This window comes from Chrysochloris asiatica, unplaced genomic scaffold, assembly GCF_000296735.1.
Source record: "Chrysochloris asiatica unplaced genomic scaffold, ChrAsi1.0 scaffold00128, whole genome shotgun sequence".
Taxonomy (NCBI): domain Eukaryota; kingdom Metazoa; phylum Chordata; class Mammalia; order Afrosoricida; family Chrysochloridae; genus Chrysochloris; species Chrysochloris asiatica.
Genome location: NW_006408646.1, coordinates 8,759,500 through 8,778,071, shown reverse-complemented (window position 1 = coordinate 8,778,071; position 18,572 = coordinate 8,759,500). Strand labels below are relative to the sequence as shown.

Here is an 18,572-nt window from a genome sequence, read left to right as displayed (position 1 = left end):
CCGGGGCGGACGGCGGCGGGCCTGCTCCGGCTCCAGCTCTGAACGCCCGGGCTGGGGGATTGGGTCTCCCGGCTCCCTCCAGTCCTCCTTCCCTCTGTGAGTACCGTCTCCGCCCTTATTTTGGAGGGGGCCGCCAGGCCGGAGCCTGAGCGTGGGGCTGGGAGTTGGGGTCGCGGCCCAGGAAGCCAAGTCTCAGAGCTGAAGCCGCCTCTAGTGGTCCGTCCTTGGCGCGGGCGCCCCTGACATGGCCACAGGTGCTGCGGGCCGGGCGAGGGGCGCTCGGGCCCTGTCCCCAATTCCTGGCGCCTGGTTAATAAGGGGCAGCTGGCGCCGTCCATTGGCAAGTGACAAGCACTTTTCAACAGCCGGAGTTTCCCTGATCCCTGGCACCAACCAGTCGCCCCCTCAGGGGAACTTCCCCCTCCACCGTCCAAACCGTTCCCATGGGTGACAGCGACTAATCTTGATTTCTTTTTGTATTTACGTTGAGTAAAGACTGTGCCCTGAGTTGGACACCTTCCACTTCTGCTTTCCTTACCCTGCTGGTGCTTGGGATACTTTACTGGTAACTGAGTACTAGTGGACTGTATTTCCAAGCGGCTTCTAGTTTATAGCCTGATTGTTAGGTGAGGATGTTTTGTGAAGGTCTTGAAAACTTGCCTTTGTCAGAGAAAAAAATCAATTTCATAAGCAGCCAAGAATTCTGAAAACTTACTGTTCTCCAAGACTATTTTGTGCTGATTTATTTACCAGGTGTAAAGAATTGGAAACCAAGGAGCCATGGATAGAAGTGTGGGTGAAACAGAAAATGGAGATGCTTTCCTTGACCTGAAGAAGTTGACCTCCAAATCCCCTCATCGATATACAAAAGTAGGTGTAGTGGTGTAGTACTAATGAAATAGTGTTTCTTTATATGTAGTGAGGTTTGGTAACATTGTGTAAACACTTCATTAGTATCATCTAAAGCTGCCTTTCTCTCATTCTGGCCCAATATATGAACTGAGTATCAGCTGTGGTTGTTATATGCCATCGAGGTAGTTCCGATTCATAACCACTCCATATAGCATTTCTGAGGAGTGGCTGGTGAATTTGAATCAGGGTTAGCAGTTCAATGCTTCTATTACAGCACTATACCAGGAACTTTTTTCTGGAACTGTGAGTATCAAGAACATACAGATTTTGCTTCTAAGTAGCTTTCAGGTGAAGGGAATATAGGCTCAGATCCCATATAAATTTGCGGATCAGTATACATTGTCATTCAAGTTTTTTAATTCATCTCTGTAACTGGTATGTTGTTGATTCACTTCCTGTATGATGAGAATTCTAGCTCTGGGATGCTCCCAGAATCAGTGTGTTTTGTGTTGATGTTTCCTTGAGAGGTGATTCCTTGCGCCCTCCCCCAGGAATACCCTTTATTGTGCTTGGCCCACGGTAACTGGATTTTTAAATTCTGCTTTTTTATTTCATGTTACAAATTGGATGTGGCCTCACAAGCATAAGACTTCAATCATATTCCCCTAGCTAAAACACTTAGGGTAATTTTTAAGTGCACTCCTAAGCATCTGTTTTTTTCCCGGGAGGTAACGTTAAGGTTGTTGATATTGTTTCAGTTATTTCATTGGCTACTGAATGTTTTTTAAAAACTCAGTTAAGTTATGAAATCATTCCTGGGTCCCTGAAATGTGATGGGCTGGAGTCCATAAAATGAGGTGAAGAGTGTTAAAGCAATTGGGACATATGGAAGGCTGTTGGGATCTAGATCTATGATCTTTCTTCATTATAAACCCAGTTGTAGACTCTTAGCATGGCTTATTTGTCCCTGGCTTTCCAGGATATTGTTTGGTTAATATTTTAAGGCCAGAACTTGTTTGTGTACCTGTATTCTTACCTACTCAATAAAGTATCAAATGCTGTCAGAATAGTACTTTTTTTGTTTTGTTTTTTTCTTTTAACACTAAAACAAAAAGCTGGACTCCCTCAGTTTTAGTGGGGTTTTTTGTTTTTTTTTTTAAGAGCGTTTTTTGGTATAGCAGAATTTGAGTTTAAAGTATCCTTCTAGAAACTTTTTTTAAATCCCATTCTAGTTCTGCATTTAGATTTGTTCTTCCAAATGTAATTTCTCTCGAACCTGAGAATGCTTGAGTAATGTTTCCAAACTTAAAAGTTCATTACCGAAAATGTTGACAGGTGAATTCTGAATCGGAAAAAGCTTATCAAATGAAGAGAAACTGGTTTGAATTGCTTTTATAAGCTTATGTGATTTCAAATCTCCCAGCTCTTTTTGAATTAACATTCTGACTGGTAGTGAACTTGCAGAATCCAAGCAGAGGCTTTTGAATCACTTTCACACAGGGATTTGAGATTGTCAAGTGTATTTCATTTTCATGTATATTTCCATGCCCCTTCTTAAGCCTTTGAGGAAGATACTGGTCTCTCTCAGAGTAGAACTTGCTGTGCCACCAGCAAATTAAAAAAGGAGCTTAATGTCCAGAACCGACTCAGCGGCACTTAACAACAATAGTGTTGTTCAGTTTTGACAGTCTGACCTTAGAACTCAGAATTCTGCCTGCTTAGATTAATGTACCTTACAGAAATTATTTAAGAAAAACATTTTTCTACGTTAATGACAATGGAGTTTGGATTTAGCTGTCTTAACCAAATCTAGTTGGAAATAGGCTCACTTTTTACTCTATTCAAGATAATTGAATGAATGGCAATTTTAAGATAGTACAGTATCAGTATTGTCACGTTAATTACAAATATGTTTCTCAACACTTTGTGTGGACCTGGAGGAGAACTAACTTTTCTCCTTTTTAAGGTTGCTTGGAATGTTCCTGCATTCTGAGCATTATTTTGTTGATGTGGCTAAGTGCCATCGAGTCAGTTCTGACCCATAGTGACCCTGTATAGGGGTTTCCAAGGAGCGACTGGTGAACTAGAATCTTGCAGTTCAAAGTGACTTTACAGTCTAGTGCTTTAACTCACAGTGCCACACCAGGACTTCAAGTAGAGCATTATAATACTGGCTTGTGAGCTCCAGAACTAGAATAATATTTGAGCCCTCATCCCGAAAGTTTAGCAGTTCAAACCTACTCAGAGACACCTCAGAAGACAGGCCTGGTGATAGATTCTGAAAAGTCACAGCCTTGAAAACCCAGTGAGCAGCTCTCTGTACACAAGGGGTTGACATGAGTCCTAATGGACTCTACAGTAACATTCTCATCTACATACCAAGAGAAAATCATTGGAATAATAAAGTGTTTAGCGATATTTCTGCCCAGTAGAAGGGAACTTTCCTCATTAATGATGAATGTTGTTGATAAGTGCAGTTGAGTTGATTTCGACCCATAGCGACCCTGTATAGGGTTTCCAAGGAGCTTGAACCACGGACTTTGCAGTTCAAACGACTTTGCAGTCTGATGCTTTAGCCCACAGCGCCACATCAGACCTTGGGGTCAGGTGGTGTATTTTGTGAAAATTTTTATAAATGAGATGTCATTACTAAAATGTCAAAAAAACAAACCCTCAAACATATTGGCAAATGAAAGAACTCCTTAATCGTTAACTCTTAATTTAGTATTCAGTTGTTTTCTGGAATAACAAGTGTGAGGTTTCTTTCCCATGAAGGTGGAGGAGTCTAGGGTTTAGGTGTTGGGCTGAGTGCCCTTCAAGATATCGTGCCAAAGTTTCCCTGTATCAGGGAACAGTGAACTTCTCAGACTTTAATGTGCTGAGGATCACCTGTGGGCCTTATCCTAGTGTGGGCTTAGAGAGCTGGCATTTTAACTAGTTGCTAGGTGGTGCAATGCTGCTAGTCCACTAGCCATATTTTGAGTAGCGAGGCCTCACTCTTCCTTGGTGGTGGAGTGCATTGGAGTCAGTACTGACTCATAGCGACCCTGCATAGGGTTTCTGAGGCTGTAAATCTTTATGGGAGCACAAAGCCTCACTTTCCTCATCTACCGTGGAGTGGCTGGTAGATTTGAACTGCTGACCTTGAGGTTAGCAGCCCAACTCGTAACCACTACGCTACCAGAGCTCCTTCACTCTTCCTTGGGGAACTTGAAAAATGGTGTTAGTGTTGTCAGATAACTCAGAAGTGTAGTTGCTTCTTGGGGTTGAGAAGGGTGTCTTTTGTGCTTCAGGCACTCAACTTAGAGTCAGATTGGGTGCTTTGAGGCCTGCCTCCAAGCCTCAAACCCCAACCACACCCACTGTCATTGAGTCATTTGCGGTTCATAGTAACTCTACAGGGCAGAGTAGAACTGTGCCTTAGGGTTCCCAGGCTATAGTCCTGGTGTTATGGCACTGTACGATAAGCGCTGGACTGTTCACCATGAGGTCAGCAGTTAAAAACCACCAGCCATCCCTTGAAAGCCATACACAAGGTAATTATGAGTCAAAACTGACTTAACAACAAGAGTCTTTATGGAAGCAGACTGCCACATCTTTCTCCTGTAGAGTGGTTGGGGGTTTCAAACCATTATCTTTGTGCTTGTCAGCTGAGCACTTTAACCATCATTCCACGGGGGCTCCTTCCTCTATGCCTTTGTAATATTGAACTAGCCTGGTTATAGACACGTTTCTCATGGCTATCTCTCACCCAGAAACTCCTAGCCCTTGTGTTTTTAGGCCCTGTCAGGTCCATTTTGCCTTGCCAGGTTCCTGAGACATTTTGGTAGCATTTAAAAGTGGTGGGATCATGTTGAAGGACTTCTAAAAGTTAGATCATGAGGTTTCACCTGAGAATCTTGAATCGAACGTGGTTTAGACAATGGTTCTCAAAGTGGGATCCTGAACTAACATTCATATCACCTGGCCATTTGTTAGAAATGCAAGATCTCAGATCCCACTTCAGGTGTACTGAAGCACAAATTCTGGGGTGGCCCCCAGCAATCTGCATTTAGCATCCTCTCCACCAGATGTGGCACTGTAGGATACGCACTGGGCTGCTAACTACAAGGTCAGTGGTTCCAACTCATCAGCCACTCCTCAGAAACGCCATACAGGGTTCACTATGACTTGACGACACTAAACAACAGTCATCACTACCACCACCACCACGGGATTTTGACTAATTCCAGTTTGGGAAGAATTGGCATAGGCAATCAGAGGAGACAGGTGGTGTTTATTAGTGGAAAAACGTCTAGGGACCCATTCACCTCTTTCTGACCCTTGTCAGAGAGAGACCCTTGTTGAAGAGTAGTATCTGCAGTTCCAGTAATGATATCTTCTGCTTGAAATACAAAATCAAATGGCTTTGGGGTTTTTTCTCTAAGTGAACAGACAGGTCTTCTTAGATCACAGAGTTGACATACCTCTGCTCCTGTATTTCATCACTACTTAGTAACTGCTGTCAGCTGCTAGTTGGACAACAGGGAATCAAAGCAGAACACACTCAGGACATTCAGCTTTTGTGACCTGTGTCAAGTCTGCATGTTAAATCTACCAGTCAGATAGTAGGCATTGGATTATCTATCTGGGCATAACTTCATGTGTGTTGTTCACTACCTTGACTGGTCAGTGGGGGGCCCATTTTAGTCCTCAGTGTTTGCAGGAGGATCTTCGAAGGAGGCCACCCTAATTTGTGACTGGGGGGCTAGTAGGTCACAGTGGTGCAGCCTTGTTTATCTCCTTGCTTTGAAACCATCCAGAAAATGTATGAGCAATTGAAATAGTGATTTGAGTACTCTTAGCTTTGTTGGAATCAGCTATGAGACTTGAAGTCAACCCTCTAAGGAAAGAGGAATTGTAATTTAAACCCTCGGCTGAAATCAATAGTCAGAGGATAAGTTTTTCTTGCACAAAGCATCTTCTAGATGACTTAGTAGTTGGTATTTTTAGGAAATTGAGGTTATGAAAGATGGCATTTCAGTGACACACTTAGCTATAAATTTCTTAAGCTAGTATAAAAATAGGGGTACCTGTTTATAGCTGGGAAGCAGAATTACTGTATGAAAAGTCATTATGCATTCTTAGTATATCACCTATAGACACTGCCTCTGGCTGTTCGATCTTGCGTGTTAAGTTTTAAGTCATCCTGTAAAGTTGAGAATCACGACCGTTAAGTTTTAAGTCATCCTGTAAAGTTGAGAATCACGACCGTTGAGTCCATGAGAACTCTGCTTGCTCAAGTGAGAACTTAATAGTTGTCATTTCACACTGGGATCCTTTAATGTAGAAAATTTTGAGAAAGGAAATGCTTGATTCAAGAGTGGGGTACTGTTAGAGGTTGCAGAGTTAGGAGCAACCTGTTCAAGGAATGGAGATCTGTTCCCATGTTCCTAGATGTCCCACTGGACTGGGACAAATGGAAACCCAGCATGGTGGCAGTGCTCCCAGAGGGGGCCAGACCCTTCCCTTCCCCACTGAAGAGAGGCAGCGGAAGAGAGGATAAGGCCGTTGACCTCCACTGCCTTGTTTAGGACCCATACTCTACCATTACCTTCGGTATCTCATCCTTTTCCCTCATCTGTAAAGTGAGAGTGGAATAATACGTACTTCATAGGATTTCTATGGGGACTGAAGGAGCAAATGCATATCAAATGCTTAGAAAAATGTCTGCCACACAAAGCAAAAGCAAAACCAAGCCTGTTGGCCCTTGAGTTGATTTTGACTCATAGCAACCTATAGGATGAAGTAGAACTGCTCTATAGGGTTTCTAAGGCTATAATCTCTATGGAAGTAGATTGCCACATCTTTCTCCCATGAAGCAGCTGGTGGTTTAAACAGCCAGCCTTTTGGATAGCAGCTGAGTACTGAAACATTGCTTATGGTGTAATACAGATGGGGGAGGTATTAGAATGATGTAGCACTCAACAATAACATAAGGAAAACGGCAATATTAGATCAAGATGCTTATTGTCTAAGTGTCATGGTTTATATTTATTATAGGTGCCATCCCAATTCAATGTGAAATCAGAATTCAATGTAATGCTGCCAACCCTAAAAATGATTTTCAATTTATTTTTCTACTTACTTACTTACTGTTTTACATTGTTTCTATCAGTTGTATAAATGCATTTAAATGCCAGGGTTTATTTTTTATTATGTTGGCCAAGTCAACAGAAAAAACATGAATGGAAAAAAACAGGTTTTCCTACCTTTACAGTTTCCTTTTTCTCAGTTTCAAGTAAAGTCTTTCAAAGAAGAAAGTCTACACCAAATCAGCTTGGTGAATCCAGTATGAAAGTCAACGGTCAACTCATTTGATCCGGTTTAAATCCTCACCTGCAAGAAGTTTTCAAAATGGCACCCCTTTGCGACCTCACACACGAAAGAATGGGTGACTCTGGAATGTATCCCACATTCCCCATTTTAGTAGTTCACTGGTGCCCTGGGTCCCAAATATAAATGTCATTATCCCATTGTGACATACTTTGCAAAAGTTTATAATCTTTTTATAAAAATTACATGACTCTGTAGAATGAAATTTCAGGCCAGTTCAGTAACCATTTGAGAGCCTGATGGGCCAGGCCCTATGTGTGAGGCTGGGTTTGGGAGAAGATGCCAAAAACAGGCCCAGCCTATATACTGTTCTTGGGATGTTAGCCTTTAGGGAGAGCCAAGCACATACACAGGAGAGATATTGGGCCACTTCTAGGTGCTTTGACCATAAACAATAAAACTGGCTTTTTTTTTTTTTCTTTTAATTTTTTTAAAAATTAACTTTTTACTAGCTTATTAGTAAAAAGTTACTAGCTTATAAAAGCCAAGAATATTTCCCCTTTCTATACGTGACTTGTGTGAAATTCTTTTAGAATGTCAGAATGTATCCTCACAGTGTAGAGCTGCTGCCTGGGATTTCTACAGAAGGAAACTGCTATTGTGGGCCTATAATCAAATTCATGTGCTTCCAACTTCAGTACTAATCACAGAATGTGGGTGTCGTCCGTAGTGGTAATTCCCACATAGATTTTGGGGGAAGCTTGCTGAATTCTTGATGAACACTGCAACTTAGAAAATGAGCATACTTCTTGGGTGTGTGACTTTTAGGCAATTAGCAGTGTGTTGCTGCCTGGTCCGGTTTTAGAAACCTGTTTAAAAAGTGAGGTCTCCAGCATTAACTCTTCAGGTGTCCAGATGCTAATTTCAGTGAATAGATCTGTGACCTGCTTATCACAGGAAATGCCTGTGGGTCCTTAAGATTTTACTAAAGATCAATTTCACATTCCTTTTGGGAAGAAGCCCTCCCAGTGTGAGGGGCACTTCCCAAGGATTTTGCCTTCAGCCAGATTGGAGGTTTTCTTTGAAAAATATACCAGAGGGATTCCTTTATAGGAATGAATGACATCTGTTGACATGGCAAGCTCAGGTATACTTCTCTTGAGAGAATGGAAAAGCCCTGGGGGCAGGGACAAGCATCATCTGCGTATACCTGGGAATGTGTCTGGCACACAGGAAGTGTTCTGTGGACAGTTATGGAAAGAGCAAACTCTGTATGCTCCTGAGAGCATTTTACTGATAATTCTCTCCTCGCCTGAGTGGGAACTCCCCTCAGGCTGAGACGTCATCTTTTACATCCTAAGAGAGTACCTCACATTCAGTTCTCTAAACCCTGTGAGAAAAGTCTCCCTGAACATCCAGGTAGACCATGGACCACATTTGGGAAACATGCTAACTATAAAATATTATTTCTTAACCTCTTTGTGGTCCACTGGAGATCTTTTTAAGGCATGAATGCATACTGCAGAAATTGCATATGGTTTCATAGGGTCTTGTGTTCCTTTAGGCTGCGGAACTAAGAAACCCTGCTCTCAAAAACAGCAAGGACCGTATCTAGATGTTTTTAGTTCTCCCCAGCAGCTCTGACAACCCAAGAGTTTTTTCTCTTTACCCTAATCATGAGGGAAATGGTTCTTGACCTCCTACAGACTGGTGAGCTGAGCTGTGTTTAGCCGCTGCCCTGGGTCACAGTTGCACCCTGGCACAAGTAGCACTGTAGGCCTAGTTGCTGCCCATGTGCAGCTGGCTCTCTGCTTTCACTCCTGCTCTCAGTTTAGAGACCTGTCAAGTTTATACAGCTGTCACCTGGTCATTGGTTCACACCAATATGTGCTGAGCATAAAGTCAACAAAGAAAATTGTAATATGGGAACAGATGTGGCACTGAGGGATAAGCACTGGACTGCTTATCACAAGGTCAGTAGTAAAGACCCACCAGTTGCTCCTTAGAAACCCTATACAGGATCATTATGAGTTGGAACCAACTTGACAGCACTTAACAACAATTCAAATGTTTTACCTACCTGAGTAACTTTTTTTGTACCTGACAGTAGATGGCATTTTTCAGTTGGTAATTAGAGCAGTATTTAAATTGAACACATATACTCTGGTAACTGAAACATCATTTCATTTTTTAAAAATAATTTTTAATTGAGATATAATTCATATACATAAAATTTGCATTTGTAAAGTGTACAATTCAGTGGTGTTTAGTCTGTTCACAAAGTCATGCAGCCATTATCATTATCTAACACAGAACAAAACAAAAATCCTTAACCACTGGAGCAATAAATAACATGATAAATGGAGGATCATGGAGAAAAGATTGAAGTTGACAAAGACTTCATTTACTGTCAACACTCACAGAAGCAGCAGTCAAGAAAACAAATGACGTATTGCATTAGGCAAATCTGTTGCAAAAGACCTCTTTAAAGTGTTCAAGTGTGAGGACTAGGGTACACCTTACCCAACCCATGGTGTTTTTAATATCCTCATATGCTTGCAAAAGTTGTACAGTGAATAAGAAGACCACAGAAGAATTGATGTATTTGAGTTGGAGAGGATATTAAAAGTACTGTGGACTACCAGCAGAACAAACAAATATGTGTCAGAAGCCAAGATGGTGAAACTTCATCTCTCATACTTCAGACATGTTATCAGGAGGTACTAGTTCCTGGAGAAGCCCATCATGCTGGTAAAGTGGAGGGTCAGCAATAAAGAGGGAGACCCCCAACAGGATGGACTGGCACAGTGACAGCATCAATGAGCTCAAGCTTAACAGTGATTGTGAGGATGGCCCTGAACGGGACAGTGTTTCATTGTCTTGTGCATAAGGTTGCTGTGAATCATAACCAACTCAATGGTACCTAACAACAACAGCACAGAACATTGTCATTACACCAGAAGGAAGCCTCAAAGTGTTAGCAATCACTCCTCATTCCCGTCTCCTCACCCCTTAGCAGCCACTATTCTGCTTTCTGTCCCCATAGGTTTGCCTATACTGGACATTTCAGAGAAATGAAATCATATGTGATTTTGTTTTTTTGGTCTCTGGCTTCTTTCACTGAGCATGTTTTCAAGGTCCATTCATGTTATTTATGTAGCACAGCCATTCCCTTTTCTGGTTAAATAAATCTTCCCTTGCATGCATATACCACATTTTGTTTATCCGTTTATCAACTAATAGGCATTTAGATTGTTTCTACATTTTGACCACTGTGAATAATGCTGCTATGAACATTAGTGTACAGGTATCTGTTTGAGTCTCTGCTTTTAATTCTTATGAGCATATCTAGGAGTGAAGTTGCTAGATCCCGTGATAGTTTTATGTTTAACTTCTTGAGGAAGCAATATATTGTTTTCCATTGAAGCTGCACCATTTTACAGGCCTGCCTGCTATAAATGAGGCATTTCTCCATATCACTGCCAACACTTATTAATCTAAGTTTTGTTCATCTGAATTTACCAAAATGATTTAAAATTGTTTTTAGCTATCCTCGTTGTTGTGTGCTATCAAACTGGTTTGTAACCACCCTGTATAGCATTTCTGAGAGCAGCTGGTGGGTTTCAGCTGCTGACCTTGTAGTTAACAGTCCAGTGCGGATCCTATAGTGCCACATTAGAACTCTCAGCCATCCTAGTGAACTGGTATCTTTTTGTGGTTTTGATTTGCATTTTTATAATGACTAATGACAAGCATAAGTGGAATCCTGGTGTGGCGCTGTGAGTTAATGTGCCAGACTGCAAAGCCATTAGAACTGCAAGGTTGGTGGTTCAAGCTCACCAGCTGCTCCTCGGAAACCCTATCCAGAGTTGCTATGGGTCGGAACTGACTTGATGGCACTTAACAACAACAACAATGACAAGCATGGGGTCCTGTTGTAGCACTGTGGATTAATGCGTTGAACTGCAAAGTCGCTTTGAACCGCCAGGTTGGTAGTTCAAGCTCACCAGCTGTTCCACGGAAACCCTGTATAGGGTCACTACAGGTCAGAACTGACTCAACTGTACTTAATAACAACAACAATGACAAGCATCTTTTCAAGGCTATCTTCCTTGGAAAAATGTCTCTTCAAGTCCTATGTCCATTTTTAATTGGATTGGGTTGTTTGTCTTTGGTATTGAATTGTTGTTGTTGTTAAGTGCCATCAAGTCGGTTCCGACCCATAGCGATCCTATACAGGGTTTCCATGGGTGTAAATCTTTACGGGAGTAGAAAGCCTCATCTTTCTCCCACGGAGCGGCTGGTAGTTTTGAACTGCTGACTTTAAGGTTCACAGCCCAATTCATAACCACTACGCTACCAGAGCTCCTTGTAGGAGTTCTTTATATGTTGTAGATACTGGATCCTTATCAGAACCAGGATTTGTACATAATTTTTCCATTCCTTGGGTTTTTTCATTACCTTAATAATGCTCTTTGCACCACCGTTTTTAATTTTAATGAAGTTGTGCTTTTTGGTTATCTAAAACCATTGCCAAATCCAAGGGCAGGAACATACATGGTTACGTTTTCTAACAATTTTATGGTTTAGTTCTCTGATACATTTTGAGGTAAATTTTGCATATGGGCAAAGGTAGAGGCTCACCATGTCACTTTTCTACATGTGAATATCCATCCAGTTGTCCCAGCACCTGCTAATGTAGGTCTGCTCTTTCACTGAATGGCTTTCAACATCCTCATTGAAAACCAATTGACTAAAATGTACAGGTTTATTTTTGGACTCTGTTATTTTCCTTTGGTCTATGTGTCTGTCCTTTCACCAGTATCACACACTTGTGATTGCTGTAACTTCATGTATATTTTGAAATTAGAAGTGTAAGTTCTGCAACTTTTTCAGGATTGTTTTAATTATTTGGAGCCCCTTATAATTCCATATGGATTTTAGGATTAGCTTTTCCAGTTCTACAAGAAAAAAGGCCATTGGAATTTTGATAGAGTGTATTGAATCTGTAGATTACTGTGCATTATTACATTACTTAATAGCGTTAGTCTTCCAGTCCTTTCACCATACTGTTCAATCTGTATGCTGAGCAAATATTCGAAGAATCAGGACTTATGTGAAGAAGAATGTGGCATCAGGGTTGGAGGAAGGTTCATTAGTAACCTGCAACATGCAGGCAACACAGTCTTATTTAGACAATGAATAATTAACATGTAAGAATAACTGATGTGTTTGAATTGTGATGTTGAAGAATACAGAATATGCCATGGATTGCCAGAAAAAGCAAATCTGTCTTGGCAGAAGTATGGCCAGAATGCTTCTTAGATGTGAGGATGGCCAGATTTTGGACATGTTATCAGGAAGGATTGATCCCTGGAGAAGGACATCATGCTTGGTAGAAAGAAACAGGAAGACCCTCAACAAATTGGATTGACACAGTGGCTACAACAGTGGGCTCAAACATAGCCACTTGTGAGGATGGTACAGGACTAGGCAGTGTTTCACTCTGTTATACATAGGGTCACTGAGTCAGACCCAAATGGATAGCACCTGACAACAACAAATCCATGAACATAGGAAGTCATTCCATTGAACTCATTTAGCCCAACAATGTTCTATAGTTTTTGATGTACAAGTTTTTTTGTTTTTAATTGTGAATTGGGTGAAGGTTTACAGATCAAATCAGTTTTCCATTCAACAATTCATAACGGTTGATTTTATCTCTGATTGTAATCCCCACAATGTAACTTAATCCTCCTTCCTCCCTGCTTCCCATTTCCATTCCTCCATTTTTCTTAACCCTTCTGAACTTTGTCCTTGGGTAAATGCTGCCTTGTTATGTTCTAGGAGCACACACTTAATCTCTCTAGTGTTAACTGTTCTCTTATAGGCCTGTCTGTTGTTTTGCTGAAAATTGAGCCTCGAGGGTGAGTATAGTTCCAGACCTGAATGGTGACTAAAGGCCATAGTCTCAGGGGTTCCACCAGTCTCTATCCCACTAGTAAGCCTGATCTATTTTTAATGATTTAGAATTTTGTTCCACATTTCTTTCCCACTCTATCCAGGACCTTTTAATGTGTTCCCTTTCAGAGCAGTTGGTAGTGATAGCCGGATACCCTCTAGCTAGCTAATCATCAGGTTGTGGAGGCTGAGTGTCGCAGGCAAACTGAGTTGAACTAATTGTTTCCATACGTCTTTGAGTTTTCTCTTATTTGCTACAGATGGGGAACACTGTACAAGTCTTGGCTAAATGTATTTCTAAGCCTTTTATTATTTTGCTAATAACATAAAAGGAATTTTCTTAATTTCATTTTCAGAATAGTCATTGCTAATATTTAGAAATATTTCTGTGTGTTGATCTTGTATTCTGCAACTATGCTGAGTTTATTAGCCCTAATCGTTTTTTGTCCTGGTATGGCACTGTAGGGTAAGCACTGGACTGCTAGCTACAAAGTCAGCAGTTCAAACCAGCACCTGCTTCTTGGAAACCCTACACAGAGTTGCTATGAGTCAGAACTGAACCAGCGGCACTTAATAACAACAATAGTTTTGTGTGTGTATTCTTTGTAATTTTCTCTATATAAAATCATGTAATCTGTAAATAGAATTAGTTTTTGTCTTCCTTTTGTATTTGGATGCCTTTTATTTCTTACTTGATTGTTCTGACTAGACCTTCCAGTACTTTGTTCAGTAGAAGAGGCAAAAGAGGGCTTCCTTGTGTAGTTCCTAATCTTAGGGAAAAAACTTTCAGTCTTCTATAATCGAATATGATGTTAGCTATGGATTGCTATTTTATTCTCAAAACTCTAATATACATTAAAAAAAACTACCCACTTGTTAATTGGAATCTTAATGACACTTAAGATTAACTTGGAAGTTTTATGCAAAGTTTTATGCAAACATTTCTGTACCTTAATGAACATTCACTGTTACTGAATATAACTTTATTGAATAGCAGCTTATGAGTGAAACGTGTGTTATCAAGAAGCTGATCACTCATAAGTTATTTGATAATACTGCTGACCTGGATCTGACACTAGTCATTTCTGGAACAAGTTAAGGTAGAAATGAGCACTACTTGAAATGCTTAAGGTAGACCCTCAGAATTATTCAGAACAAAAATCAATTGCAACTTTGTGGCCTGCTTCTAAATCACCATTTAATTTCTCTTTTAAGGAGGAGCTCTTGGATATAAAAGAACGTCCCTATTCCAAACAGAGACCTTCATGCCTCTCTGAAAAATATGACAGGTATGAGGGTGTGTGCATCTAGTCATGAAATTTCGGTTACACCAGATATGGTAAATTAAGAGGATTACAAACCTGCCATTTTGATGTGATGTAAGTCAAAGAGTGCAGAATTCTTTGGGGACAGGCTAGAGAAATGGAAACACCACTTTCAGAAGGTACAGACCTAGATATGTTGAGAAACAATAGCTTCACATTTTTATATTTTTATTTAATAAATGGTTTTATGACTGTTTAGCAATACTTTTTGACTCACCCTTGTATATGGATTATTCAGATGCTTATTAAGCCTGTACCTACTATCTCACCATTGATGAAGAATGTACTTCGAATAATGTTGTCATGGCGGACATACTCCATTTTATCCCGAAGCAGATGACATTAGCAATAGTAGTAATAAGAAAGCTGAGTGGTCTTCTCATTCTGTGGTTTCTCTTGTCTCAGCGAATTACAGTTGTTCTGCTCTAAAACACCAAGTAATCCTCACAACTACTGCAGGAGGTAACTGCTATCTCCTTTCCTGACAAGGAGTTTGAGGCTGTGAGGTACTCGTTTACTCAAGGAATATTCCTTTGGTATCGCTGTGCCTGGTGCTGTCTAAAGGTCCCTCTCTCCCTGGGACAGTGGTCTGTGGAAGGAGAGTTACAGGCTATAACAGTCTGCAGAGGGATGTCCTCTCTGCAGGCACTTGAGGATGCAGCTCAGTAACTTGTCCAGGATGTCCCCAAGGATGAGTGGCAGAGCTAGAATGTAATCTTACGTTGTCAGACTCCAACGCTACTTCTCAGCTCAGCACACTATACCATCTGCCACTCCATTAATAAAATAAAACCTAAATCGCAAATTTTAGTTCTTTTAAGAGTTGTCTGCCCTGTATCTGGAAAAAAACAAAACAAAACCTGAGCTTGTATATACCAAAACATTACAGGAACTGCTTTTGGAGAGAGGGCTAAAGGGGGTTTGCTTAAATGTAATAATCTTCAGTAAACTGCATAATCAATACATATGGAGTGTCCCTTTGTGTAGGTCAGGCAGAGGTATGGTGATATGTGCTCAAGCTCTGTGCTCTGAATGCTTCGTTTATGTGCAGACCACTGGTTTCATAGGTGAATTACTGGTGTTTTGTGAACAGTGAAAATATTACTGAACTATAAGTGTTTTTTATTTTATCTTAAAAGAGATAACCATTCTGAAGGCAACCACAAAATTGTAAAGGGATTTCTGTAACTCTTTTTTGTGTTAAGAAGTGTGAACAAGTGCTAACTGTTGGTACCTTTGACAACACAGCGATGGTGTCTGGGACCCTGAGAAGTGGCATGCCTCTCTCTACCCAGCTTCAGGGCGGAGCTCACCAGTGGACAATCTGAAGAAGGAATTGGACACAGACCGACCTTCCTTGGCACGCAGAATAGTGGGTGAGTCCACAGTCACTTTGAATGGGATCAGCGAGGTTGGGGACATGCTGTTAGCTGCTGGCTTCATTCTTCACTGTGAATGAAGTTTATACTTTGGGGAAAAAAATGTCATTATTAGAAAACTGGGTTTCAGCTACCAACCTTTCAGGTGGTAGTTGAGTGCTTAACCCAAGGGAACTCCTTAATTGACAAAATTGTGTTAATTGCATAGATAAGGACTTACTCAAAGTAAAGGCATTCTGAGATTATGGAAAATGGCTTATGGTATATTGACATCATTGTTTCAAAGAGAAATGCAGAAGGCTCATTCTTAAATATACAGTGTGTGCTCTGGTAGCATAGTGGTATGAGTCGGGCTGCTAACTGCAAGGTCAGAAGTTTGAAACTACCACCTATTCCATGGGAGAAAGATGAGGCTTTCTGCTCCCATAAAGATTTATAGCCTTGGTAACCCTGTATAGGGTCACTATAAGTTGAGGAACCAACTCCACGGCACATAACCATCTCCACTGTGTGTTACCCTGTATCTGTTGATAAACTCAATATTTTGCCTCCTTGTCTCGGACATAATCATGTGGGTTAGAAAAATGCCCTTGGTTAGTGTGTGTAACTTCCTCTTTCCTGCACCTTCCTAGATCCTCGAGAGCGTGTGAAAGAGGACGACTTAGATGTTGTTCTCAGTCCACAGAGACGAAGCTTTGGTGGAGGCTGCCATGTGACAGCTGCTGTGAGCTCCCGACGCTCAGGAAGCCCGTTGGAGAAAGACAGCGATGGGCTTCGCCTGCTTGGTGGACGCAGGATCGGCAGTGGAAGAATCATCTCTGCCCGGACCTTTGAGAAGGATCACCGTCTTAGTGATAAGGACCTTCGGGACTTAAGAGACCGAGACCGTGAACGGGACTACAAGGACAAGCGTTTCAGGGTTTGTCTTCTAGGTCCTTTGGCATGTTGGCAACTCTGTATTCACTTCGTTTGCATTGGGTTACTTCTGAGCTCTTGGGTGTATAGAGCCCCTTCTTAAATTAAACAGAGGGGTACAGAGAGTGAAGGGAGAAGGGCAGGGATGAGCTTCAAGTCTGTACAGTATTTTCATTTCACTTGTGAGATTTATTTAACTTATCAAGATCTTTTTTAAGTTTAAGTGGAGATGCTTGAATTCGAATCTTCTTTTTATGTTGCTTTACGTACTTTTTTCAGAGAGAGTTTGGGGATAGTAAGCGTGTCTTTGGCGAGCGTAGAAGAAACGATTCTTTCACGGAAGAAGAACCAGAATGGTTCTCAGCTGGACCCACAAGTCAGTCTGAAACCATTGAGCTGACTGGCTTTGATGATAAGATACTGGAAGAAGATCACAAAGGAAAGAAGAGAACAAGACGACGGCCAACCCCTCTGAAGGAAGGTCAGCACAAACCTTGGGAGGAAAGGTCACTGTACTGTAACGCAACGTCATCATCATTGGCGTCTTGAGCACCTGATGTTAAGAAATAGCATGCTTTTACTGTTGCAGCCAGATTTTGAAACCGCTTCCTAAGGGTAGAGTTTAGTGTCTCAACTATAGCACTGAACAGCAAAGTCCCCCATTACCTTCTGAGAGCAGGAAAGGGTGCTCCTGACATTGGAAATAGGTGGGGAAATAATGAGGCCTCATTTATTGAGTAATTAGTATTAGGCATAATGGTAAAAGTGTCTGTGTAATCTTGTGTGTTTCTAAAAACCCAGAGAGGTGTGGGTCCTTCTGTCCCTGTCATCATCATCTTGTTTGATGCCATAGAGTTAGTTCTGTGTCATAGTGACCCTGTATAGGTTTCCAGGGGTTTGAACCACTGGCCTGTGGTTAGCAGTCAACTACTTATCCTACAGCACTACACCAGGTCTCCTTGTCACCATCTTAAAGGTGAGTGCAGAGCTGCTTACAGTGCTTAAGTGCCTTGACTGATCACAGAGGAAGGGAATGTGAGCCTTGGGAATTGAAGGAGATGGTTTGGGCTTCAGAGCCCTGCTCAACATGGTGTTAGACCTTCCCAGGTCAGTTGTGAAGTGACTTGGCTCCTTCTAACTTTCACTTTCTCCGCTCAAAGAGAAGGAAAAAGATCTCTTTTGCTAAACTGAAGGAGTCAGAGCTAACATGTAAAGTGCTTAGCACAGAACAAGGGCCCATTGGTGTGCAGCTGGCCCACTTGGCTCTGAGTGGCCTGCCGGTTTGGGGACGAGGCAGTGCAGTGCTTTGGTGAAGAGGCAGGTGGGCCAGCGGGGTCTGAGTAGTGGGGCTGCTGTTTAGGTAAAGGATAATCTGAAGAAATGGCTACAGGTGGGCCTTCTTTGTGGCTGAAGACCACGCCTACTGCATGGCCTCAAGGGCTGCTTTTCACATTAAAAATGGAATAGACACCTCAGAACCCTGCCTTAAATTCTAGCTCCTCCCAGCCTTCAGGTTTCATTGGGATACACCCTCCTTTGGGCAGAGACTAGTTAATTAACTAAAGGAAAAAACTATCTTAATATGTGAGTGTTTGTTCAGTGCCACCTGAAAATTATGATAAGCCTATGTCAAATTTAACCACAAATAAGCTAATTGGATTTCTTTGGAAGGAGAGAGAAAAGAGCGAAGTCTTGTTAATGGCTTTGATTTGTTCATTTCCTGAATACCTTTACAGTCTTCATTAGAGTGATCATGCAGGAAATTGATGGGTCACTTGGTTTTGTGCTCAAGTTGGCTTTGAGTATACCCTGGTTTTGTTCTTGG

At 41.4% G+C, this 18,572-nt stretch overlaps 1 protein-coding gene across 4 annotated transcripts in view; it reads left to right on the top strand.

The window, feature by feature from the left end:
- Positions 1-18,572, top strand: part of EIF4ENIF1 (eukaryotic translation initiation factor 4E nuclear import factor 1) — a 53,878-nt gene that overhangs the window by 376 nt on the left and 34,930 nt on the right. For 2 of the 4 annotated variants that reach the window (XM_006869277.1, XM_006869276.1), the window contains exons 2-6: positions 754-870; positions 14,344-14,417; positions 15,702-15,829; positions 16,465-16,751; positions 17,027-17,228. In XM_006869277.1, the coding sequence (XP_006869339.1) occupies positions 781-870; positions 14,344-14,417; positions 15,702-15,829; positions 16,465-16,751; positions 17,027-17,228 (781 nt within the window). In that variant the 5' untranslated portion in view covers positions 754-780. Of the gene's footprint in view, positions 97-753; positions 871-14,343; positions 14,418-15,701; positions 15,830-16,464; positions 16,752-17,026; positions 17,229-18,572 lie in introns of all 4 variants that reach the window. The other 2 variants (XM_006869278.1, XM_006869279.1) reach the window with 2 other exon arrangements.